This window comes from Pelophylax lessonae (assembly GCF_965119305.1).
Source record: "Pelophylax lessonae genome assembly, chromosome: 3".
In the NCBI taxonomy this organism is placed as follows: domain Eukaryota; kingdom Metazoa; phylum Chordata; class Amphibia; order Anura; family Ranidae; genus Pelophylax; species Pelophylax lessonae.
The window spans coordinates 45,674,372-45,697,139 of NC_138770.1; the positions used below are offsets into that span (position 1 = coordinate 45,674,372).

Sequence of the window (22,768 nt, forward strand, 5' to 3'; positions counted from 1 at the left end):
TCGCATATCAGACTCACAATGGGGCTGTGTATGGCTGGCATGTATTCAAATGTATAAATAAATAATAATTCATGATCAAGTATATAAAAGTACAATAAATATAATTCATATATCAATTATATAAATAAAAATAAATACACTAATAATATAACCAATAATAATTTATGAATAGCAAATTTATTATGACACCTGAATCCTCATGGGTACACAATCTTTTCATTACACAATTTAAGACCCAAACCATGGGGACCCATGAGGGGATGACATAAACAAATATATAATTTTCAATTGATAATACATACAGTCATATACAAAAATATACTTAATAAATACCATAATATAATTCATTGACATAAAAATAGATATACTGATGACATATCCAAAATAATGATTTATGAAATATAACACAATCTTCTCTATATTATGCAATCTTTCAATATAAGAGGGTTGAATAGAAGTATCTGAGTAATTGTAGGCTCGACGCGTTTCGTGGACCTCCGTCCACTCATCAGGAGCTTTAGAAGTAGATTGTGTATCTATAAATACAAATCTATGTTAGACCTATGAACTAGTATGGAAAAGGGGGGGGGGGGGAAAAGAATGATTATATACATATATCTATATGGGAATAATACGTAAAATGTACACTACCTTCAGTAGTGTCATATGTTTAAAGAGATCCAATCCTAGGGAGGAGGGGCCGGGCCGAGCCGAAAAATGCCTGACCCGGGGCTGAGGCATGGACCACATCAGATACATAGGAAGAGGTAGGAAAGAGGTGAGAATCCGGTATAAGATGATAGAGTGGTGAATTGACCAAAAAACTCGTTAAAGAGTAATATGGTGGGTACACTGAAATCGGGAAAAAAAAAAAAAAAAGAAAAAAAAAAAAAGGAACAAAAAGCAAAGGAAAAATGTTTTTAGGAATTTATAATTATTATATTTCCTGAGATTGTATAATATACAATTAAAAATAAATCATTCTTAAAAAATATATGATAAAAGAGAAAATTGTTTTTATCATGGATAAAAGGATTAATCCGGATTTAAAGGATAATAAATTATGTATATAATGAAAATAGATCAGTGAGCCATGTGAAAGGAGTATCAAGGGTGTGGATATCAGGGAAATTGACCAAGTATGAGATATCATGTAAAAGTGCAATGAAAATACCCGTCTCTAGAAAAGGGGGAGCAGATGAAAGTGAAAGGGTGTAGTGTGATGTAGAAAAGAAAAGCATATTACTATGGGAGATAGATTAAAGAGTGATGAAGGAAGTGGGTCGGGAGCCATAATGAGATGTGAAAAACCGGTAGAGACACATATGTGTCCACCCCGAAGTGAATCATGCTGAAAGGGGAGTGCAAAAAGTGAATGGGGAAAATGGAACGTGACAATAAAGCCAAATTACCGCAACAAGAGTGTATGAAGATTCACCAAAGAGGATTGAAGAGATTGAAGATAATAGCGTAACCAGCCTGCATTTCCCATAGTATAGATGTGGAGCCACGCCAACGCCATACTGGCGTCGGATATATATGGACGGAACTCTAACGCCCACATCCGGTCAGGAGACCGGATGTTGGTCATAGGGACCGCCCTCCGATGCTGATGGAAATCGGTAGTCATGGCAACGCGACGCCAAATGATGCCGCATGCATAACATACCGAGCATGGCGCCGATGATAGCGAGCCAGCCCCGCCCCCCGCCTGGATGCTGAGAAGCAGAGACAGGCAGCAGGGAAAGGCGGCGTGCGTTCATCGGGGGGGGGGGGCATTCACATTTGGCAACACACACATTAATATAAGGCATCGCAGTGCACCTGCATTGCGTGAGCATTTTATTGGCAAAGGCATCCTAGCAGGTTTTACCGTAAAGTCCAATGCAGCACAATGCATGTACCCGTGCGTTGTGGTTCATTGCATTATTATAACAAAGGGTCGAGTACCAATATTTCATCCATTGTGGTGCATTGGCAGCCCAATCTTGATGAATGAGCTACCTTAACGCACCGTGCTTTAATGTGCATCAGGGCACCACAGCACATCTCCTTCACATATTTATGTTGTGGTCACAATAATGGGTGTGTATAACCATATGCATGGTAACCCACCTGCTCTATGTGTGATTGTGAGTGGCACCCCAACAGTAGACCTCTATGTTGTCATTGAATGTGAATGGCACCCCAACAGTAGAGTGTTAAATTGCCATTTATTATAAATGGTACCCCCACAGTGAATGGCACATTCACTGTGACTGGTACCCCCACAGTAGAGCGCTACATTGCCATTGATTGTGACTGGTACCCCCACAGTAAAGCTATATGTTGTCATTGACTATGAATTGTACCCCCACAGTAGAGCGCTACATTGCCATTGATTGTAAATTGTACCTCCACAGTATAGCGCTACATTGCCATTGATTGTAAATGGTACCCCCCACGGTAGAGCGCTACATTGCCATTGATTGTGAATGGTACCCCCACAGTAGATCGCTACATTGCTATTGAATGTGAATGGTACCCCCACAGTAGAGCGCTACATTGCCGTTGATTGTGAATGGTACCTCCACAGTAGAGGGCTACATCGCCATTGATTGTGAATGGTACTCCCACAGTAGAGTGCTACATTGCCATTGATTGTGAATGGCACCCCAAACAGTAAAGTGCTAACGTGCCATTGATTGCGAATTGCACTCCAGCAGTACAGTGTTACATTGCCACTGATTATGAATGGCACCCTAACAATAGAGCACTATGTTGACATTGATTGATTGTGAATGGCACCCTAACAGAGCTCTACATTGCATTTATTGTGAATGGCACCCCAACAGTAGAGCACTATGTTGACATTGATTGTGAATGGCACCCTAACAGAGCTCTACATTGCATTGATTGTGAATGGCACCCCAACAGTAGAGCACTATGTTGACATTGATTGATTGTGAATGGCACCCTAACAGAGCTCTACATTGCATTGATTGTGAATGGCACCCCAACAGTAGAGAACTACTTTTCTGTTGATTGTGAATGGCACCTCGACAGTAGAGCTCTACATTGCATTGATTGTGAATGGCACCCCAACAATAGAGCACTATGTTGACATTGATTGTGAATTGCACCTTAACAGAGCTCTACATTGCATTGATTGTGAATGGCACCCCAACAGTAGAGCATTACTTTTCTGTTGATTGTGAACGGCACCTCGACAGTAGAGCTCTACATTGCATCGATTGTGAAAGGCACCCCAACAGTAGAGTGCTACAATGCCATTGATTGTGAATGGCACCCCAACAGTAGAGCACTACTTTTTTGTTGATTGGGAATGGCACCCCAACAGTAGAGCGCTACATTGCCATTGATTGTAAATGACACCTCAAAAGTAGAGCGCTATGTTGTCATTGATTTTGAATATCACCCCAACAGTAGAGCTTTACATTGCTGTTTATTGTGAATGGTATCTGAAAAGTAGAGTGATACGTTGCCATTGATTGTGAGTGGCTTCCCAACAGTAGAGCTCTACATTGCCATTGATTGATTGTAAATGACACCTCAAAAGTCGAATGATATGTTGCCATTGATTGTTAATGGCACCCCAACAGTAGAGTGCTATGTTTTTAATTTTTGAATGGCACTCCAATAGTAAGGCACTAAATTGCCATTGCTTGTGAATGGCACCCCAACAGTAGAGCACTACTTTTCTGTTGATTGTGGATGGCACCTCAACAGTAGAATGATACGTTGTCATTGATTGTGAATGGCACCCCAACAGTAGAGTGCTACTTTTCTGTTGCTTGGGAATGGCACCCCAATAGTAGAGTGCTATGTTGCCGTTAATTTTTGAATGGCACCCCAATAGTAAGGCAGTACAATGCCATTGATTATGAATGGCACCCCAACAGTAGAGTGCTACTTTTGCCATTGATTGTGGATGGTTCCACAACAGCAGAGCACAATGCACCACAGCACACTGCAACGCATATGCCGTGCATTGTTCTGCGCTGCATTACTAAAAACGTCAGGTGTGTTTTTTCATTCCGTTGTGGTGCGTTGACAGCCCATTCATAATGAGTGGACTGCCTTAAGGTGCAATAATGCAAGAAAATGCTTTAGTGTGAATGGGTCCTCAGCGTGAACTAGGACATCATTAGTGGTTTGGAGATGTAGTGCGGACCTTTCTCATATAACCCCCATCATTATCTCTATGCAGGCAGTATGGCCGGGCTGTGGCGTGGGTACCAGAGGTTACTGGCCGCTCACCCCTGGAAAGTACAGATCATCACTGCAGGTCAGTCCCTTCTCTTCTGTACTCACCTTATGTCTTCAATACTAACCTCAGAAAGCATTATTTTACCGAAGGATTTGATGCTTAGCACAGACTTCCAGCAGAGGTGGTGAGCTGAGAATGAATTGAAACAAGCTCGGGTCTCCTGGTGAGACGGGAGACCCGGGCGGAGCCGCGGCGGGAGGGGGGCATGTCCCCTCCCACTGGCTGGGATAATGGCTGAGCCACATCGGTTGTTATCACCAAAAAGCTGCCCGCCTGCTCTAAAAAACAGTACCGGGGTGACGCCTGCAGCTGCAGATCATCCTGTTACAACCACTTCTCCGAGCCGACATACAGGTATATCAGTTTGGGGGAAGTGGTTAAGGGCTGGAGCCAATACATTGCTAATGGCACCGCAGACGCAGATGAAAACCAGATTGAATGGTTACCGCAGTACTATGTGATTTGGCGTGGGTCATTTTTCAAAAGGAATGCACTACCTTCTGCGTGTTCCCTTGTGATTTGCAACCCATTCAAATGAATAGACTGCCAAATCGCACTGCAGTGGAACACACAGGAATGGCGGACCATGTTTCTGTGTTATTCTGGTGTGACCCGGCCATGAAAAAAAGAACAATGCCCCCCGTTCCCCAAAATAAAGGGGCAAAGTTGATAGCTTTTTTTTCTCTCTATGCCTATGTTATCTAAAAATAGTGGGAAGGTAGTCTGCCCTTTTCCATTCAAGAAGTGCCACTCTACTTATGAATGTCCAGAAGCCAACTAGTTTTAGAAGTTACAAAGGTCCTTCTTCAGGGCAGCAAAACACTGGAGTGGGAGGCAGTGGTGTAACTACCAGGGTTGCAAAGGTCACACTTGCTCTGGTGTTCCTCCACTGTAGGAGGGGGCCCAAACCTTTTTTCTCCCCCTCCCTCCTTGCAGACGCTTTACCGGAAAGGCACCAAGCACCATAGCATCACCACACACCTGTCCAGTGGATTGGGGGGGGGGGGGTGAGAAAGACAGAGGGGGTCGCTGATGTAAGGGGGTGTGGAGACCCTAAGGTAAGGGGGGCACCGATATAAGGGCTCCCCCCTAAAACAGTGTCCTTACTCCCCTCTTACATCAGTGAGCCCCTTTTACTTCGGTGTATTCACTCTGCAGACTCCAGAGCTCCCCCTCATCAGAGTTCTCCGCATTCCTCCTTAAATCAGAATCAGCAGAGTTCACCCCTACTGCTCAAGGGAAAACTTTGCAAATGTAAAGAGAAACTCTGCAAACTCTGATGTGGGGGGTGGCTCAGAGATAAGAGTTCCCCTTTACACAAGAGTCCACAGCATTCCCCATAACATCGGGGCTCTTTACGTTCAGGGTCCTCAGAGTTGCCCTTTTGCGATCGGGGCCCGCAGAGTTGCCCCTTGCACTTTAAAGAGGAACCCTGCAGACTCTGATGTACTGTGAATGGGAACTCTGATGTAAAGGGGGCTCTGGAAATGCTGGGAATTCTGATGTACGGGGAAACTTTATGGACTCTGATGTAAGTGGGAACTCTGTGGACGCTGTAAGGGTAAACTCTGCAAAGGGCCTCAGGATCAGTGGTAAGGGTGACAGGCTTGGGTCACGGGGGCACCTTCATGGTTTCTTGCATCGGGGGCCCTAAAGGTTCTAGGTATGGCTCTTGTGGGAGACACTAATAGGGTTGGACCTAAATACTCTCCCAGCAGCCAACATCAGGAGGAAACTGATTACTGGGATCTGCTGGCTGCTGTGAGACACCCGCTGATGGACACAGGAACTTCAACCATCCTCCCAGGGAGACACCGTGCCATCAGCAGGTCATCCAGGTCCAGATGTAGCCAACCAGAGCATCACTACAGGAAAGTGGCTGATCGAAAGATAACCAGGTGATGGGTCTTCACTGCACGGTCAGGGGGTTGTATTTAGAGATCTCAGAAGATTTGCACATTAACACTCAGCTTTCAGCTTTCCTTTTAGAGTTCCTCTTTTAGGTAAGATCACCTTTTAAAATTTTAGGCATCCCTCTAATGCGGCACTGAGACCCTCCCTCCAGGGACCTCTTCCCCCCTCCCATCTTTATGCTCTTGTTTTAGCCCCTCCCCTGCAGAACTCTTACCAATCCTGTCTTGTCTGCAGGGTCCCTGATGGGGGTGGGAGATGTAATTTCCCAGCAGCTGGTGGAGCGGAGAGGAGTGCAGGGTCACAGTGTGGAGAGGACGCTGAAGATGATGGGGGTTGGACTCTGCTTTGTGGTAAGAACAACACGTAATGGCTGATAATTTCCATCTTCACCTGTCATTACCCGACATTGTGGTGAGATGTACCCAGGAGAGACGTAGGAAGAGGAAAGGATGGTGGAGGGAGTGTGGGAAGGACACAGATGGTGCAGGTAGATGGGGGAAGTGACCGAGATAGGGCAGGGGGAGGAAACAGACCTGTTTGTAGGAAGTGGGGGGAGGAAACAGACCCGTTTGTAGGGGTGGGGGGGAGGAAACAGACCCAATTGTAGGGAGTGGGGGCAGGAAACAAACCCAATTGTAGAGAGTGGGGGGAGGAAACAGACCTGTTGTAGGGAGTGGGAGGAGGAGACAGACACTATGTAGGGAGTGGGGGGAGGAGACAGACACTATGTAGGGAGTGGGGGGAGGAGACAGACACTATGTAGGGAGTGGGGGGAGGAGACAGACACTATGTAGGGAGTGGGAGGAGGAGACAGACACTATGTAGGGAGTGGGGGGAGGAGACAGACACTATGTAGGGAGTGGGGGGAGGAGACAGACACTATGTAGGGAGTGGGGGGAGGAGGAGACAGACACTATGTAGGGAGTGGGGGGAGGAGGAGACAGACACTATGTAGGGAGTGGGGGGAGGAGGAGACAGACACTATGTAGGGAGTGGGGGGAGGAGGAGACAGACACTATGTAGGGAGTGGGGGGAGGAGGAGACAGACACTATGTAGGGAGTGGGGGGAGGAGGAGACAGACACTATGTAGGGAGTGGGGGGAGGAGGAGACAGACACTATGTAGGGAGTGGGGGGAGGAGGAGACAGACACTATGTAGGGAGTGGGGGGAGGAGGAGACAGACACTATGTAGGGAGTGGGGGGAGGAGGAGACAGACACTATGTAGGGAGTGGGGGGAGGAGGAGACAGACACTATGTAGGGAGTGGGGGGAGGAGACAGATCTGATGTAGGGAGTGGGGGGAGGAGACAGACCTGATGTAGGGAGTGGGGGGAGGAGACAGACCTGATGTAGGGAGTGGGGGGAGGAGACAGACCTGATGTAGGGAGTGGGGAGAGGAGACAGACCTGATGTAGGGAGTGAGGTACATGGTATACAGCAGGGGAAGAGACAGATCCGGTATTGGAGGGACATCCTCAGTCATTATTTGTGGTGGGAGGTTGCAGAAAGGGATGTCCATTATTGGTATTGGGAGTATCAGATTCTAGGTGGAGCAGTCTGGTCATCCCTATGATCTCTCCGGTCTCTTCTCACAGGGCCCCGTCGTCGGTGGTTGGTATAATGTTCTGGATGGTCTGGTTCCTGGGAGCAGCAAGTCTGTAGCCTTAAAGAAGATGCTTCTGGACCAGGTGAGGGGGATAATCCGGGATGGGGACCATGGACTGCAGATTGGAGAGCGGCCCACTCATCCTCCTCTCTGTATGTTCTCAGGGGGGATTCGCCCCATGCTTCCTCGGATGTTTCCTGACCATCGTCAGCACCCTGAACGGACTGTCCAAGGAGGAGATCTGGGCCAAGCTGAAACGGGTGAGGAAAATTACTACATGAAGCCACCAAACCGCATAGTCTGTGGAGCTTAGGATGAATGCTAGAGAAATCATATATGAGATCACAGGAGACCCAATCCAATCATAACTATTTATTATTGGCTGTGTGAGTCCACCCAGTTCCAAAAATGGGACCTCTCACCTCCAGTTTTGGTCCACAGAAGGTAAAACCAAGCCCCACCACCTGGGGCATTTTTCGACCGGTTTTACCTCCATGAAGCACAAAGCAGTTGTATTGATTCCCTGGGTCAGTATAGACCTGTGATGGTGAACCTTGGCAACCCAGATGTTTTGGAACTACATTTCCCATGATGCTCATGTACTCTGCAGTGTAGTTGAGCATCATGGGAAATGTTGTTTCAAAACAACTGGGGTGCCAAGGTTGGCCATCACAGGTATATAACATACCATTATGACCACTAACCGGTAAAGCGAATAACATTGATATTTTCATTACAATGGCTCCTGAAAGTGGGTGGGATTTATTAGTCCGCAAATCAACATGTTAACCAGCTCAAGTTTTTTTTTTTTTTTTGTTTTTTTTTTTTTTTTAATTTTAATTTTATATATATATGTTTAATATATTTTAACATGCAAATAAAAGAAAAAGCACTAAAAAATATTATTCGGTACCACCTCTTTAAATTTTTTTACTTTTCTCCTTTCATGTCTGTATTTTATTAGAATATTTACTGCTTTTTTTTTTTTTTTTTTTTTTTTAACATTGTTTGGTTTTTGTTTGTGCAGTAGGCTACAGGCTAAGGGCTTTTCATATTTTGGTGTGTTTTGTTTTTCCTAAAATTTTTTCCATTTGAGGCTTGGAACTTGATAAAAAAAAAAATTAAGCAACAATTGTATCCCCTTTTTTGGTTAATTTTTACATTTTTATCTTTTTGAACTTTTATCCTTTAAAAAAACGATTTTTCATGTTTTTTTTAATTTGTATTTTTTTTAAATACTATTTTTTTATTTACATTTTTATAGTTTTAACTAACAATAGTTTTCATTATTTTTAAATGTTAATCTTTTTAAATAGAAAAATAATAGTTGTCATTGTTTTTTACATTTTTTATTTTTTTAATAATATTTTACATTTTTATCTTTTTAAATATATATTTTTTCCATTTGTTTTTTAGAATTTGTATCTTTTGAAATAGTAATATTTTTCATTGGGTGTTTTTATTTATTTTTTATCTTTTTTCAATAATAATCTTTTTCATTTGTTTTTTTTTTGTTTTTTTTACATTTTTTGTTGTTTTTTTAATATACTTTTTAACATTTTTATCTTTTTAAATAAAAATAATATTTTTTACATTTTTATCCTTTTAAATAGTAATATTATTTTTATTAAATATTTAACTTTTTAACTAATATATTTCATTTTTCTTACATTGTTACCTTTTTAAATCATTTTCATTTTTTTTAATCTTTATAGTTTTAAATAATAATATTTTTCATTTTTTTAAATCTGTATCTTTTTAAATAATAATAATTTTCATTGTTTTTCATTGATGTTTCCAAGATCCCTAATGCCACTTCCCCCTGGGAGAGACAGCTATCCCCCATATGTGTGTACTTGTGTTTTGTTAAATAATCATAATTTTTCATTATTTTTTTAAAATCTTTGTCTTTTTAAATAATATTTTTCATTGTTTTTTTTAAACTTGTATTTTGTTAATAATAGTTTTTCATTATTTTTTAAATCTTTCTCTTTTTAAATAATATTTTTCATTGTTGTTTTTTAAATCTTTCTCATTTTTCAATAATATTTTTCATTGTTTTTCTAAATCTTTATCTTTTAAAATTTAAATAGTAATACTAATAATACGAATAATAGTAATAATGTTTTCGATATCATTACTATTATTAGTATTCTTTTTAAATATTGATATGCTTTTTTATTTAATCATGTATTTGATATATTTTTAACATACAACAATAAAAAAGGGGGGAAAAAACACACACAAAATTTCTTATATACCACCTCTTTTAATTTTTCACATTTCTACTGTCATGTCCATAGTTCCTTTTTACCTAGAACAGATCAAATACTACTCACAAAGAAAGCAAAAAAAAAGTGCAAGAACAAAGAACATTTGTATATTTTCGTTTACTTTTATTTTATTTAGTGATCTTGAAAATTATATAAAAAAAATTGATAAACCACTTACGGAAAAAAAACTACATTCTTTTCCCGTGTGTTTTTTTTTTTTTTTTGTTTTACAATTTTTTTTATTTTTTTTTTTTTACTTTTACAAAACTTGCCTTGCAATGTGGCAAAGTTAGAAAGCTGTTTCTGTAAAATTGGAAATTTAGCAAAATCAGATTTGGCTCAATTTAGCGCTCATCCTTACTGAAGTGCTGATATATATATATATATATATATATATCACACATCAAAGATTTTTTTTGAAAGTTCTATATCCTTATTGTTTTTCACTTTGTTTTTTTTTTTTTTTTTAACCCAACGTATCTCCCAGTGCCGCAAGGTAAAAATAATAGACCAATTCTGGCAAAATTAGCAAATTGGAAATTAGGAAGTTAACACCAACATTTTCTGCTCCTTTCCATTATTTCCATTGTCTGGTAGAGAATGGGTTAACCTTCCCACCTTGGGTGCCTCTGTCAGGGTCACCCTCTCCGGGATCTCATTTGCGGTGAGGGACTAGCACCGGCCGTTCAGAGATCCCCCGATGACGTCACAGTGACAGAAGTAGAACAGGCATCAGCTCCATTGTAGGAAGTTATTAGTAAAGTAAACGCTGTAGGGCGTCTAGGTGACCCCGGGGGTCCCGGTTATTTCGCCTTGTTACTGCCTGCTGTAACGAATAGACTGTGTACACAGAAAGATTGTCCCCCCGTGTACAAATAACCAGCCTTGTATCTATTAATACGGAGACGTCGCTCGCTCCCAGGCCGCCCACCCCTCCCCCTCATCTGTGGCTTCTGACGGAGATCCCGATCTGGAGGAACAATACATATAAAATGTCAGCTCCTTGGCCCATGCCAGGGCTGCAAATTGCCGGAGGAACTCCACGTTGTATGTGGCTTGAAATTCCATGGGATAGGCCAGTGTAGGCTAAAGGAGGCCAAGCAAGAAGACCGCTCTGTGTGCAGAAAAATTGCCCCCCCCTGGGAGCAGAATTTCTTCTCAAGTTTGGTATAACTGGTATAACTCTAGACAGGTCTACACACAGATGGGGGATAGCTGTCTCTCCCAGGGGGAAGTGGCGTTAGGGATCTCGGAAACATCCTGGTTCCCAGGTGTTTGAAAGTCAATGTGTCTGACCTCCAGTAGAGGTTGTCCTATGTGACTGTCCTCCTCTAGAGGCTATCCTGTGAAACTGACCTCTGATAGAGGCTGTCCTATGTGACTGTGCTCTGCTGGAGGCTATCCTATGTACCTGACCTCCAATAGAGATTGCCCTTTGCGACTGTGTTTCATAAGAGCTATGAAACCAACCTCCAATAGAGGCTGTCCTATGTGCCTCACCTCTGATGGAGATTATTCTATGTGACTGAACTCCGAAAAAGAGGCTGTCCTGTGTAAGAGACCCTCGTTGAGGTTGTCCTGTGTGATTGACCTCCAATATAGGCTGTCCGATGTGAATGACTTACTCTGGAGGCTCTCCTATGTAAATGACCACTGATGGAGGTCATACTATGGGACTGTCCTTCGCTGGAGGCTATCCTGTGTAACTGACCATTGATAGAGGCTGTCCTATGTGACTGTCCTCCCCTGGAGGCTATTCTGTGTAACCGACCTCTGATAGAGGCTGTCATATGGCACTGTCCTCTGCTGGAGGCTATTCTATGGAACTGACCTCCAATAGAGGGTGTCCTATGTACATGACCTCTGATGGAAATGATTCAATGGGACTGACTTCCAGTACAGGCTGTCCTATTTAACTGTCCTACCCTGGAGGCTATTCTAAGTAGCCAACCTCTGATAGAGGCTGTCATATGGGACTGTCCTCCATTGGAGGCTATCCTATGTAACTGACCCCCCAATAGAGGCTGCCCTTTGCGACTGTGTTCCATGAGAGCTATGTAACCAACCTCCAATAGAGGCTGTCCTATGTGCCTCACCTCTGATGGAGATTATTCTATGTGACTGAACTCGGAAAAGAGGTTGTCCTGTGTAAGGCACCCTCGTTGAGGTTGTCCTGTGTGATTGATCTCCAATAGAGATTGTCCTATGTGACTGACCTTCTATGAAGGCTGTCCTATGTATCTGACCTCCAATAGAGGCTGTCCTATGTGCCTCACCTCGGATGGAGATTATTCTATGTGACTGAACTCCGAAAAAGAGGCTATCTTGTATAAGGCATCCTCGTTGAGGTTGTCCTGTGTGATTGACCTCCAATATAGGCTGTCCGATGTGAATGACTTTCTCTGGAGGCTATCCTATGTAAATGACCACTGATGGAGGTCATACTATGGGACTGTCCTTGGCTGGAGGCAATCCTGTGTAACTGACCATTGATTGAGGCTGTCCTATGTGACTGTCCTCCTCTGGAGGCTATTCTAAGTAACCGACCTCTGATAGAGGCTGTCATATGGCACTGTCCTCTATTGGAGGCTATCCTATGTACATGACCTCTGATGGAAATTATTCTATGTGACTGACTTCCAGCACAGGCTGTCCTATTTAACTGTCCTACCCTGGAGGCTATTCCAAGTAGCCAACCTCTGATAGAGGCTGTCATATGGGACTTTCCTCTGTTGGAGGCTATCCTATGTAACTGACCTCTGATAAAGGCTGTCTTATGTAAATGTCCTCTGCTAGAGGCTATTCTATGTAACTGACCTCCAATAGAGGCTGTCCTAGAGAGAGAAATTATCTTATGTGACTGACCTCCAAACAAGGCTTTCCTGTGTAAGACCCCCATAGGAATTGTTCTGTGTGGTTGACCTCCGAAAGAGGCTATCCTGTATGAGAGGCCCTGATGAAGACTGTTTATTGTGAGGACAGCCTTCATCAGGGCCTTTATGTGACCGATCTCTAATAGAGACTGGCCTAGAGATGGACATTATCCTGTGTGACTGACCTCTGTAAGAGACTCCTCTGTGTAAGAGACCCTCATAGAAGTCATCCTGTGTGACTGTTCTCCGAGGGAGGCTGTCCTTTGAGAGGCCTGGATAGCGACTATTTTGTGTAATATGCCATGATAGAGGCTGTTCTGTGTGGAGGGCCCTTTTAGAGGCTGTCCTCTAGTCACTGTAACTTCACTTGTCCTATAGGACTACACGGTAAAAGTTCCTTCACGTTCTATTGGTCCTTCTCAATGATTGCTCTCTCTAATTCAATTACTTCTGGGTGGGCCCTTCAAGGGTAGGTGGGGCTGGCAGTGCACAGGTGGGGCGGGCAGCGCAGGCAAGGTGCGATGCTGAGAAGATGGTTGTGAAATGCCTCCCTCATATCAGGTCCAGAAATAGACGAGGTCAGCCATTGCCTTACTGTTCGGAGTCCCGTACCATATGGTATGAGAGGCGCTGATTGTTGGGGGCTAACACAGGAATCGGGGTGGTGTGAGGTCAGCAGGGTTTTCAATTAGTCGTAAAGAGGGCAGGAAGCGCTCAGTGCATGTAAGGTGCATTTCACATGGAGTGAGGTCATTGTATCCCAGGCCCCCCAGATCCCATACTTGGATGGATTTCCAGCATCCCAACCACATTTATCTGGATGAACTTTAGATGATTTAAATCCTGTGAATATTTGCAAAAGAACTGTTGGGGCTCGAGGGTTAGGATAAGTGTTAGAGGGTTGGGGTTAGGGTTTAGAGGGTTGGGGCTAGGGTTAAAGGGTTAGGGTTACAGTTAAAGGGTTATAGTTAGAGGGTTAGGGTAATAGATAGCGTTAGAGGGTTGGGGTTAGAGTTAGATGTTTGGGGGCTAGAGGCTGGAGGCTAGGGTTAGATGTTTAAGGTAAGAGTTAGAGGGTGGGGGTTAGAGAATTAGGTTTACAGGGTTAGGGTTACAGTTAGAGGGCTAAAGTTAGAGGGTTAGGGTAAGAGTTGGCGTCAGAGGGTTAGGGTTAACGTTAGATGGTTAGGGTAAGAGTTATAGGGTTGGGCTTAGAGTTAGAGGGTTAAAGTAAGAGTTAGAGGGCCCCCATTAGATTGTAAGCTTTTCTGAGCAGGGCCGTCTAAATCCTCTTGTATTTTATTGTATTGTATATGTACTGTCTCCCTCTAATATTGTAAAGCGCTGCGTAAATTGCTGGCACTATAGAAATCCTTATTAATAATAATAATAAGGTAAGGGTTAAAGGATTGGGGTTAGAGGGTAAAGCAAGATTTAGAAGGTTGAGGTTGGAGGGTTGGGGTTAGAGGTTTAAGGTAAGAGTTAGAGGGTTGGGGTTAGAGGGTTAAGGTAAGGGTTAACGGGTTGAGGTTAAGGTAAGGCAAGATTTAAAAGGTTGGGGTTAGAGGGTTAAGGTAAGGGTTAGAGGGTTGAAGTCAAACACAGGGTTAAACAATGGTTGGGGTTAGAGGGTTTGGGTTAGAGGGTTGAGGCTAGTTATGCGGGGTCACCGTACTAACTAAGCTTTGAGCCTTTATGTGTCACTGCCCCCTCCCTCCCACCGCCAAAACACATTGATCAGCGAGCATTAATTGGTTGCTGGTCGGATGCTGGTTTCCAGCATGCCCGTTTGACAGAAGCCAGTCGTGAGTCTAGCTTCTGTCGGAAAGGCAGCTGTACACACTATCTGAATGTTGCCCGGTTCATGCTGGACCGGCAAATATTCAAATCGCGTGTACCCAGCTTTAAAGTTGGAGGGTTAGAGGTTTGGGGCTAGAGGTTTGGGGCTGGAGGTTTGGGGCTGGAGGTTTGGGGCTGGAGGTTTGGGGCTGGAGGTTTGGGGCTGGAGGTTTGGGGCTGGAGGTTTGGGGCTGGAGGGTTGGGGCTGGAGGGTTGGGGCTGGAGGGTTGGGGCTGGAGGGTTGGGGCTGGAGGGTTGGGGTTAGAGGGTTGGGGTTAGAGGGTTGGGGTTAGAGGGTTGGGGTTAGAGGGTTGGGGTTAGAGGGTTGGGGTTAGAGGGTTGAGGTTAGAGGGTTGAGGTTAGAGGGTTGAGGTTAGAGGGTTGAGGTTAGAGGGTTGAGGTTAGAGGGTTGAGGTTAGAGGGTTGAGGTTAGAGGGTTGAGGTTAGAGGGTTGAGGTTAGAGGGTTGAGGTTAGAGGGTTGGGATTAGAGCATTGGGGTTAGAGGGTTAAGCTAAGAGATAGAGGGTTGGGGTTAGAGCAGGGGTCTCCAAACTATGGCTCTCCAGTTGTTCAGTAACTACAATTCCCATCATGCCTAGTCATGTCTGTGAATGTCAGAGTTTTTACAATCCCTCATGGGACGTGCAGTTCCACAACAGCTGGAGGGCCGTAGTTTGGAGATCCCTGGGGTTAGAGGGTTGAGGTTAGAGGGTTATGGTAAGAGTTATGTGGGGTCGCCGTACTTACTAAGCATTGAACCTTTGTGCTACTGCCAGCCGTGAGTCTAGCTTCTGACGGAAAGGCAGCTATACACACTGTCCGAATATTGCCTGGTTCCTGCTGGACCTGCCAATATTCAGATTGTGTGTACCCAGCTCTAAAGTGAGAGGGATAGAGGTTTGGGGGTTAGAGGTTTGGGGTTGAAGGGTTAGGGTTAGAGTAAGCCCAGTGGGATGTTCGTCTAGTGTCAAAGAGGGGGAGGTGCTCGGTTCATGTAAAGCGTATTCTGGTGGAGTGAGGCCCTTGTGCTCTGGGCCCCCAGCTCCCCTCCTCTGGTGGTTTCCCAACATTCTTGCCAATAAATAAACTGGCTAAATTAAATCAGATATAAACCTTAAAATGTATGTAAACCCTCACCTTTTAAAACAACCTCTTCAGTTAAATAGATCTGAAAGGCAAAGCATTTGTGTATAGATATTAAAAACATTATAAATACCTTTTTTTTACCCTTTTTAAATAAGTGATCACATAACCAGTGTTCTCCTCTGCATAAGAGCTGGGGAGGAGAAACATCAGCACACTGATCTTCCCAGCGTGTGAGGACAATGGTCATTGGAGGAGAGCAGGCGGAGTTCCCAGCACAGCCTAAAAACTGACCACAGTATGCTCTCACGCCTAGTGTAGTAAATTTTTAATAGGAAAGTAGAGGGACTGGTAGGAACACCATGGATTTCATTTATCAGGAATATGAAATGTTGGGTTACATATGATCGCATGTATTTTGCATAAGCATTGTGTATCAAAAACAATCTCTATTCAACCCCCCCTCCCCCATTACTGTACTATTTGTACTTCTTTTTCAACCTTTTTTGTATGTTGTTGCTGCTGATCTCCTCCAGCCTCATTGCAGTCACATGCTTGTACAATGGCGGTAGAGCAGCTTGTAGCCTCCACCAGGGGCATGTGTGACAACACAGGAGACAAATGGGAGACCGTGGTCACCTGGGTTTACATCTTCCTCCGCCATAGTTATGGGGGGTGAAGATTATTCTCATCTTAATGCATGACCTCTTTGGTGGTCAATGTCGGATTGATGCCTCGTTGTTTATTCTTTCTCTGTTTTTTGTGTTCTTACAGGATTATAAGGACGCCCTTATCACAAATTACTATGTAAGTGTATATATAGGAGGAGTGACCCACCACACCCCATTCTCTGTCTCTCTAACCCCACCCCTACATCTCCTATATACTACAGTCCAATCCCCTCTTCTGTCTCTAACCCCACCCCTACATCTCCTATATACTACAGTCCAATCCCCTCTTCTGTTCTAACCCCACCCCTACTTCTCCTATATACTACAGTCCAATCTCCTCTTCTGTCTCTAACCCCACCCCTACATCTCCTATATACTACAGTCCAATCCCCTCTCTGTCTCTAACCCCACCCCTACATCTCCTATATACTACAGTCCAATACCCTCTTCTGTCTCTAACCCCACCCCTGCATTTCCTATATAGAACAGTTTGATCCCCTACTTTGTTTCTGCCCCCAAGTCTACATCTCTTAAATAGTATGATCTGATCCCCTCCTCTGCATCTAATCCCCCTACCTGTTTTTTATATGGTACAGTCTGATCTCCTCTTCTGCCTCTTACCCTGCCCCTGCATTTCCCATACAGAACAGTCTAATTCCCTCTTATGCCACTAACCCCACCCCAACATTTACCATACAGAGCAGTTTAATCCCCTGTTCTGCCTCTAACCAAACCCCTGCGTTTCCCGTCCCATACAGAACAGTCTGATCCCCCCCTTCTTCCTCTAACCCCATCCCTGCATTTCCCATATAGAACAGTCTGATCCCCTCTTCTGCTCCTAACCCTACCCCTGCATTTCCCATGCAGAAGAGCCTGATCCCCCCCCCCTCCCGCCTCCTTCTGCCTCTTACCCCACCCCTGCATTTCCCATATAGAACAGTCTGATCCCCTCTTCTGAATTTTACTCCACATCTGCATTTCCCATACAGAACAGCCTGATCCCCCCGCCCCCTTCTGCCTCTTACCCCACCCCTGCATTTCCCAAATAGAACAGTTTGATCCCCTCTTCTGCTCCTAACCCCATCCCTGCATTTCCCATGCAGAACAGCCTGATCCCCTCTTCTGCCTCTAACCCCACGCTTGCGTTTCCTGTACAGAACAGTCTAATCCCCTCTTCTGCCTCTAACCCCACCCCTGCATTTCCCATATAGAACAGTCTGATCCCCTCTTCTGCTCCTAACCCTACCCCTCACTTCCCATACAGAACAGTCTGTTCCCCACTTCTGTCTCTAACCCCATCCCTGCATTTCCCATATAGAACAGCCTGATCCCCCCCCCTTCTGCCTCTTACCCCACCCCTGCATTTCCCATACAGAACGGTCTGATCTCCTTGTCTGCCTCTAACCCCACCCCTGCGTTTCCTATACGGGACCCCACTTCTGTCCTTTCCTATTTGGTGAAGTCCAGCCTGCTCTCCTGCCTCTGATTTCTTCTCTATCCCTTCTATGGAACAGCACAGTCTGATTCCTGGCTCACACTGTTTCCTGTATGGAACAGTGCCATCTCCTTTCCCTTGTCTCCGAGATGGTACAGTCCAGCCTGTTTTCTTTTGTGTGTGTCCGCCCCGTACCACTTTTTAATATATTCTTTGTCTGTGAGTTTGTAAAGTGGTCCCTAGTTTGGTACAGTCCAGTTTTACCCCATGTCTGTGAATTTACTTGTGTGTCCTTCCTTAATATGGTACAGTCCTGAATTTTACTGGTGTCTCTCAGCTCATTTCTCTCCTAAAATTCTCCAGTCCAGTCTTCACCCTGGTTTCTGAATCCCCCCTCCCCCCTGTGTTATTGGCATGGTAACATTCCAGTCCACCTGTGTGTCCCTGGTATGGTACAGTCCAATCTTCCCTCTTGTCCCTGTTATGGCGCAGTCCTCCATGTATATTACCATTATTTGGGTAGTTCATTTTTGCCTTTTTTCTGTTCCCCCTCAGATTTGGCCTGCAGTACAAATCGCCAATTTCTACTTCATCCCTCTATATCACAGGTACGTATAATGTGTCATAGTCCTGAATGGGAGGTGAGGTTATGTGACACAAGTGCATATTCCTCTGTAATACCATATTATGAGGTGTATGTGGACTGTGTGAGCCGCGTGAGGAGCGTTATAAGGCGCTGTACGAGGCACTGTGTGAGCTTGAGTAAACCAATGGCTATCAGTGACCGCTAAGTCTTGGGATCAGGATTGCGCACATCCGCGCGCTCCTGGTTCTACAATAGAAGGTAGAGTAACACCCGCTCAGCATGGGGTACTGTGTTGAGGAATAATAATATATAGTGGTTGAGAACTGGTTGAGGAGAACTTCAGACTGGATCCCCTGCAAGTCCAACGTGATTTGCTTGTATGTATCACAGCTCCCCATCACTTCTGTTTTCTCAGAGCCTTTCCAGGTGCAATTTGATAAATGGGAACTATGACAATGATGTCTATGCTTTTTTTTTTTAAATGTGAGAATGAGAGGTGTAGAGTTCTAAACCTTTCCCAGGCGCCCATAGATCAATGGAGGGGTGCTCTATACACATCTCTATTTATTGTACCATTCCTGTCCTTTTTCCTTCCCCAGGCTGGCCGTGGTACAATGCGTTGCCATCGTTTGGAACTCCTACCTCTCCTGGAAAGCCAACAAGGCCTGATCGCTTCCGTCTGGCTCTGGACATGTCTGGGGCCCGATTCTCTTCTCAGGGGTCTGCGGCATATTCACGATGATCCGTCCTGCCACTTGCCTGGGTCTTCCACAAATTCTCGTCTCACTATCGTAAATTCTGGAATGAAGGATACAACTTGTGACCTCCTTTTTGTCTATTTTCTGAAGAGTCAGTCCACCCAAAAATGATATTGCGGCCATAGGTGGTGTCTGAGTGCCTTGCCGTTGTTCTTGTTTCTGTCCAATCTTGGGGTGTCCCCACTCCTCTTATTTTCTCCATATGGCATGGTGGGGCTAGGCACAGCAGAGGCATAGGTGTCAACTGTCCCAGATTTGCTAGGACTGTCCCGCATCTTGGACCTTAGTCCTGATGATGCTGTGTCCCGGGAAATGTCCTGGGATCACAGTGTCACCCTTATTTGAATTACTGCACATGCACAGTAACTTTTATAGAGTATTTATTGGCGTGATTGGGGGTTTCAAGTGGGTAGTCCCTGTACAATTAGAGGTAGGGTTTGGGTAGACCACTTCAACAAGTGGGTGGGGTTTGGGTGGCACCACCCAGTCACTGGGCGGGCTTAAGGTAGACTATGGATGGGGTTAACTTGGTTACTGGGGCTGAAAAGTTGGCAAGTATGCAGATTAACAGACTGCAAATTTAGTACAAAGATATATTATGGTGGGTTCTCCATATGGCATGATGGGGCCAGGCACAGTAGATGCATAGGTGCCAACTGTCCCAGATTTACCAGGACTGTCCTGCATCTTGGACCTTAGTGCTGATGATGCTTTGTCTTAGGCAATGTCCTGGGATCAAAGTGTCACCCTGTTTTGAATTACGGCGCATACACAGTAACTTTTGTAGGGTATTTATTGGCGTGATTGGGGGGCTTCAAGTGGGTACTCCCTGTACAATTAGAGGTAGGGTTTGGGTAGACTACTCCAACAAGTGGGTGGGTTTGGTTCATTTTCTGAAGACTCAGACCACCTATAAATTATGTTCTGGCCAAAGAAGGAGTCTGAGTGCCTTGCCATCGTTCTTGTCTCTGTCCAATCTCGGGATGTCCCCACTCCTCTTATTTTCTCCAAATGGCATGGTGGGGCCAGGCACAGCAGATGCATAGGGGCCAACTGTCCTAGATTTGCCAGGACTGTCCTGCATCTTGGACCTTAGTCCTGATGATGCTGTGTCCTGGGCAGTTTCCTGGGATCACAGTGTCACCCTGTTTTGAATTACTGAGCATGCACAGTAAGTTGTATAAGGTATGTATTGGCATGATTGGGGGCTTTAAGTTAGTAGTCCCTGTACAATTAGAGGTAGGGTTTGGGTAGACTACTTTAACAATTGGGTGGGTTTGGTTCATTTTCTGAAGAGTCAGACCACCTATAAATGATGTTCTGGCCAAAGAAGGAGTCTGAGTGCCTTGCCATCGTTCTTGTCCTTACTCTCTTCTCATAGGTCTGTAGCATATTCTGGGTCTTCCACTAATTCTCATCTCACTACCGTCAATTCTGGAATGAAGGATACAACTTATGACCTCCTTTTTGTCCATTTTCTGAAGAGTCAGACCACCCAAAAATGAAATTGTGGCCATAGGTGGTGTCTGAGTGCCTTGCTGCTGTTCTTGTCTCTGTCCAATCTCTAGGTGTCCCCACTCCTCCATATGGCATGGTGGGGCCAGGCACAGCAGATACATAGGTGCCAACTGTCCCAGATTTGCCAGGACTGTCCTGCATCTTGGACCTTAGATAAAGAAAATTGCGATGCTGAGCACCCTGCTCCTGCGCTCGGAACCAGGTTCTCAGGCTGCCTCTATCCCGAAACTCACACTTGGCATCCACTATGGCTAAGCTTTGCTGCCCTCTACGACCGTGGTGGTCGACAAAACACTGCAAATAAGAACAAAGAAAAGGGCGCACCAGCCTAGCGCATTATCCTCAGTGGGCTTTTATTGAAAAAGTTTAAAATAAACTACTCACAAGCATGCGATAAAATCCAGCATATCAATTCCATAGAGCAACGTCCTTATTATAAGTCCAACGTCTCCTAAAGACGAAGGGCTAACGCGTTTCTAGGCTCTGAGGAAGAGGCACGGCCTCAAAACGCGATAGCCCTTTGTCTTTACGAGACATTGGACTTATAATAAGGACGTTCCTCTATGGAATTGATATGCTGGATTTTATCACATGTTTGTGAGTAGTTTATTTTTAACTTTTTCAGTAAAAGCCCACTGAGGATAATGCACTAGGCTGGTGTGCCCTTTTCTTTGATCTTGGACCATAGTCCTGATGATGCTGTGTCCCGGGAAATGTCCTAGGACCACAGTGTCACCCTTATTTGAATTACTGCGCATGCACAGTAACTTTTTTAGTGTATTAATTGGCGTGATTGGGGGTTTCAAGTGGGTAGTCCCTGTACAATTAGAGGTGGGGTTTGGTTAGACACTTTAACAAGTGGGTGGGGTTTGGGTGGCACCACCCAGTCACTTAAGGTGGACTGCGGTTGGGGTTAACTGTCTTGGAGACTGGGACTGAAAAGTTGGTAAGTATGCAGATTAACAGACTGGGAATTTAGTACAAATATATATTATGGTGGGTCAACTCTCCAGCACCCATTGCACATGAAATTATTAGTTATGGGGGGGAGTGTCCCTATAATTTTGGTCAATTAGTAACTCCGTCTTCACAATTTAGCAATAAGGAGGAACGGGGACACCTGTGAGGACTGTCCACCATCAGTATTATCCAGGATATTCCATGCACTGTGAATCTTCTTTCCACCTCTGCTGACTGAGGCTACAATATTGTTACAAACTGACACAATGTAATTGCTGCACAAGATGTTTTATAGTTTCACTTTATTAAAATTGTTCATTTGAGTCTGCAGCTACTATGATCATTTTAATACTGATGAAGACAAGACTTCTCAGAATCCTGATCTCCCTGCTTCTGTACCTGGCTTCCCTGCTCTGTCAGAAGAATGCACAGAGCTTGACATCAAATTACAGCAAGCCTGTTGCAGGAAGTAATGTTTTATGTCATGCACCAGGAGTTTCACCTAAGAAACTTGCAAAGGGCTCTGCCTGGCAAGAGCAGGTCTGGGGGCCTGAAAATGTGATTGTAGCCTGGACAGAAACAGCTAGCATAAGTGCATTGGGTTGGCCTGACTCAGTATCTACAGATACTTCAGGGCCCCGGTGCAAGAAACCATGAAGGGCCCCCCGGACCCCTGGCCGGGGCCCTTCCCTTCAAGCCTGGGGCTCTTCCCACTGATCCTGGGGCCCTTTACTCTCGTTGCGGGGCCCTTTCACAAGTTCTGCAGTGGGCCCCCATCCTGCCATCTAAGTTCTGCAGTGGGCCCCCTGGAGCATGGGGCCCGGTTGCAATTGCAACCCCTGCAACCCCTGTAGTTACGCCCCTGCTACAGGATAGAACTGGGTAAGACCTGCAATAACCATAAAACGGGTCTCTGTTGGACAAAGATAACTTGTCTTTTCATGCTGTTTTATTTCTCTGTCCAGGAAGGCTGGGGAAGA

General features: G+C 44.8%; 1 protein-coding gene and 1 long non-coding RNA gene across 5 annotated transcripts; one reads left to right on the forward strand and one right to left on the reverse strand.

The window, feature by feature from the left end:
• Positions 1–4,215: 4,215 nt before the first annotated feature.
• On the forward strand, positions 4,216–22,116 carry MPV17 (mitochondrial inner membrane protein MPV17; the record flags this gene model as incomplete). Of its 4 annotated transcripts, XM_082249974.1 has the most annotated exons (9): positions 4,216–4,288; positions 6,419–6,534; positions 7,781–7,873; positions 7,956–8,051; positions 16,635–16,667; positions 18,522–18,574; positions 19,152–19,547; positions 19,724–19,815; positions 21,725–22,116. In XM_082249974.1, 7 exons carry the CDS (start codon positions 4,216–4,218, stop codon positions 19,219–19,221), a joined length of 534 nt encoding a protein of 177 aa, XP_082106100.1. In that variant the 3' UTR covers positions 19,222–19,547; positions 19,724–19,815; positions 21,725–22,116. The 4 variants fall into 4 exon arrangements, with proteins under 4 accessions (XP_082106100.1, XP_082106097.1, XP_082106098.1 ...); XM_082249971.1 differs by having other exon boundaries at positions 19,152–19,815; XM_082249972.1 differs by lacking the exon at positions 21,725–22,116 and adding an exon at positions 20,154–20,653 and having other exon boundaries at positions 19,152–19,740.
• LOC309549595 lies at positions 20,573–21,670 on the reverse strand. Its single transcript, XR_014225025.1, has 3 exons — positions 21,512–21,670; positions 20,734–20,976; positions 20,573–20,684 (listed from the first exon to the last, which is right to left on the reverse strand). It is a non-coding gene; the product is annotated as an uncharacterized lncRNA (long non-coding RNA).
• Positions 22,117–22,768: the final 652 nt, after the last annotated feature.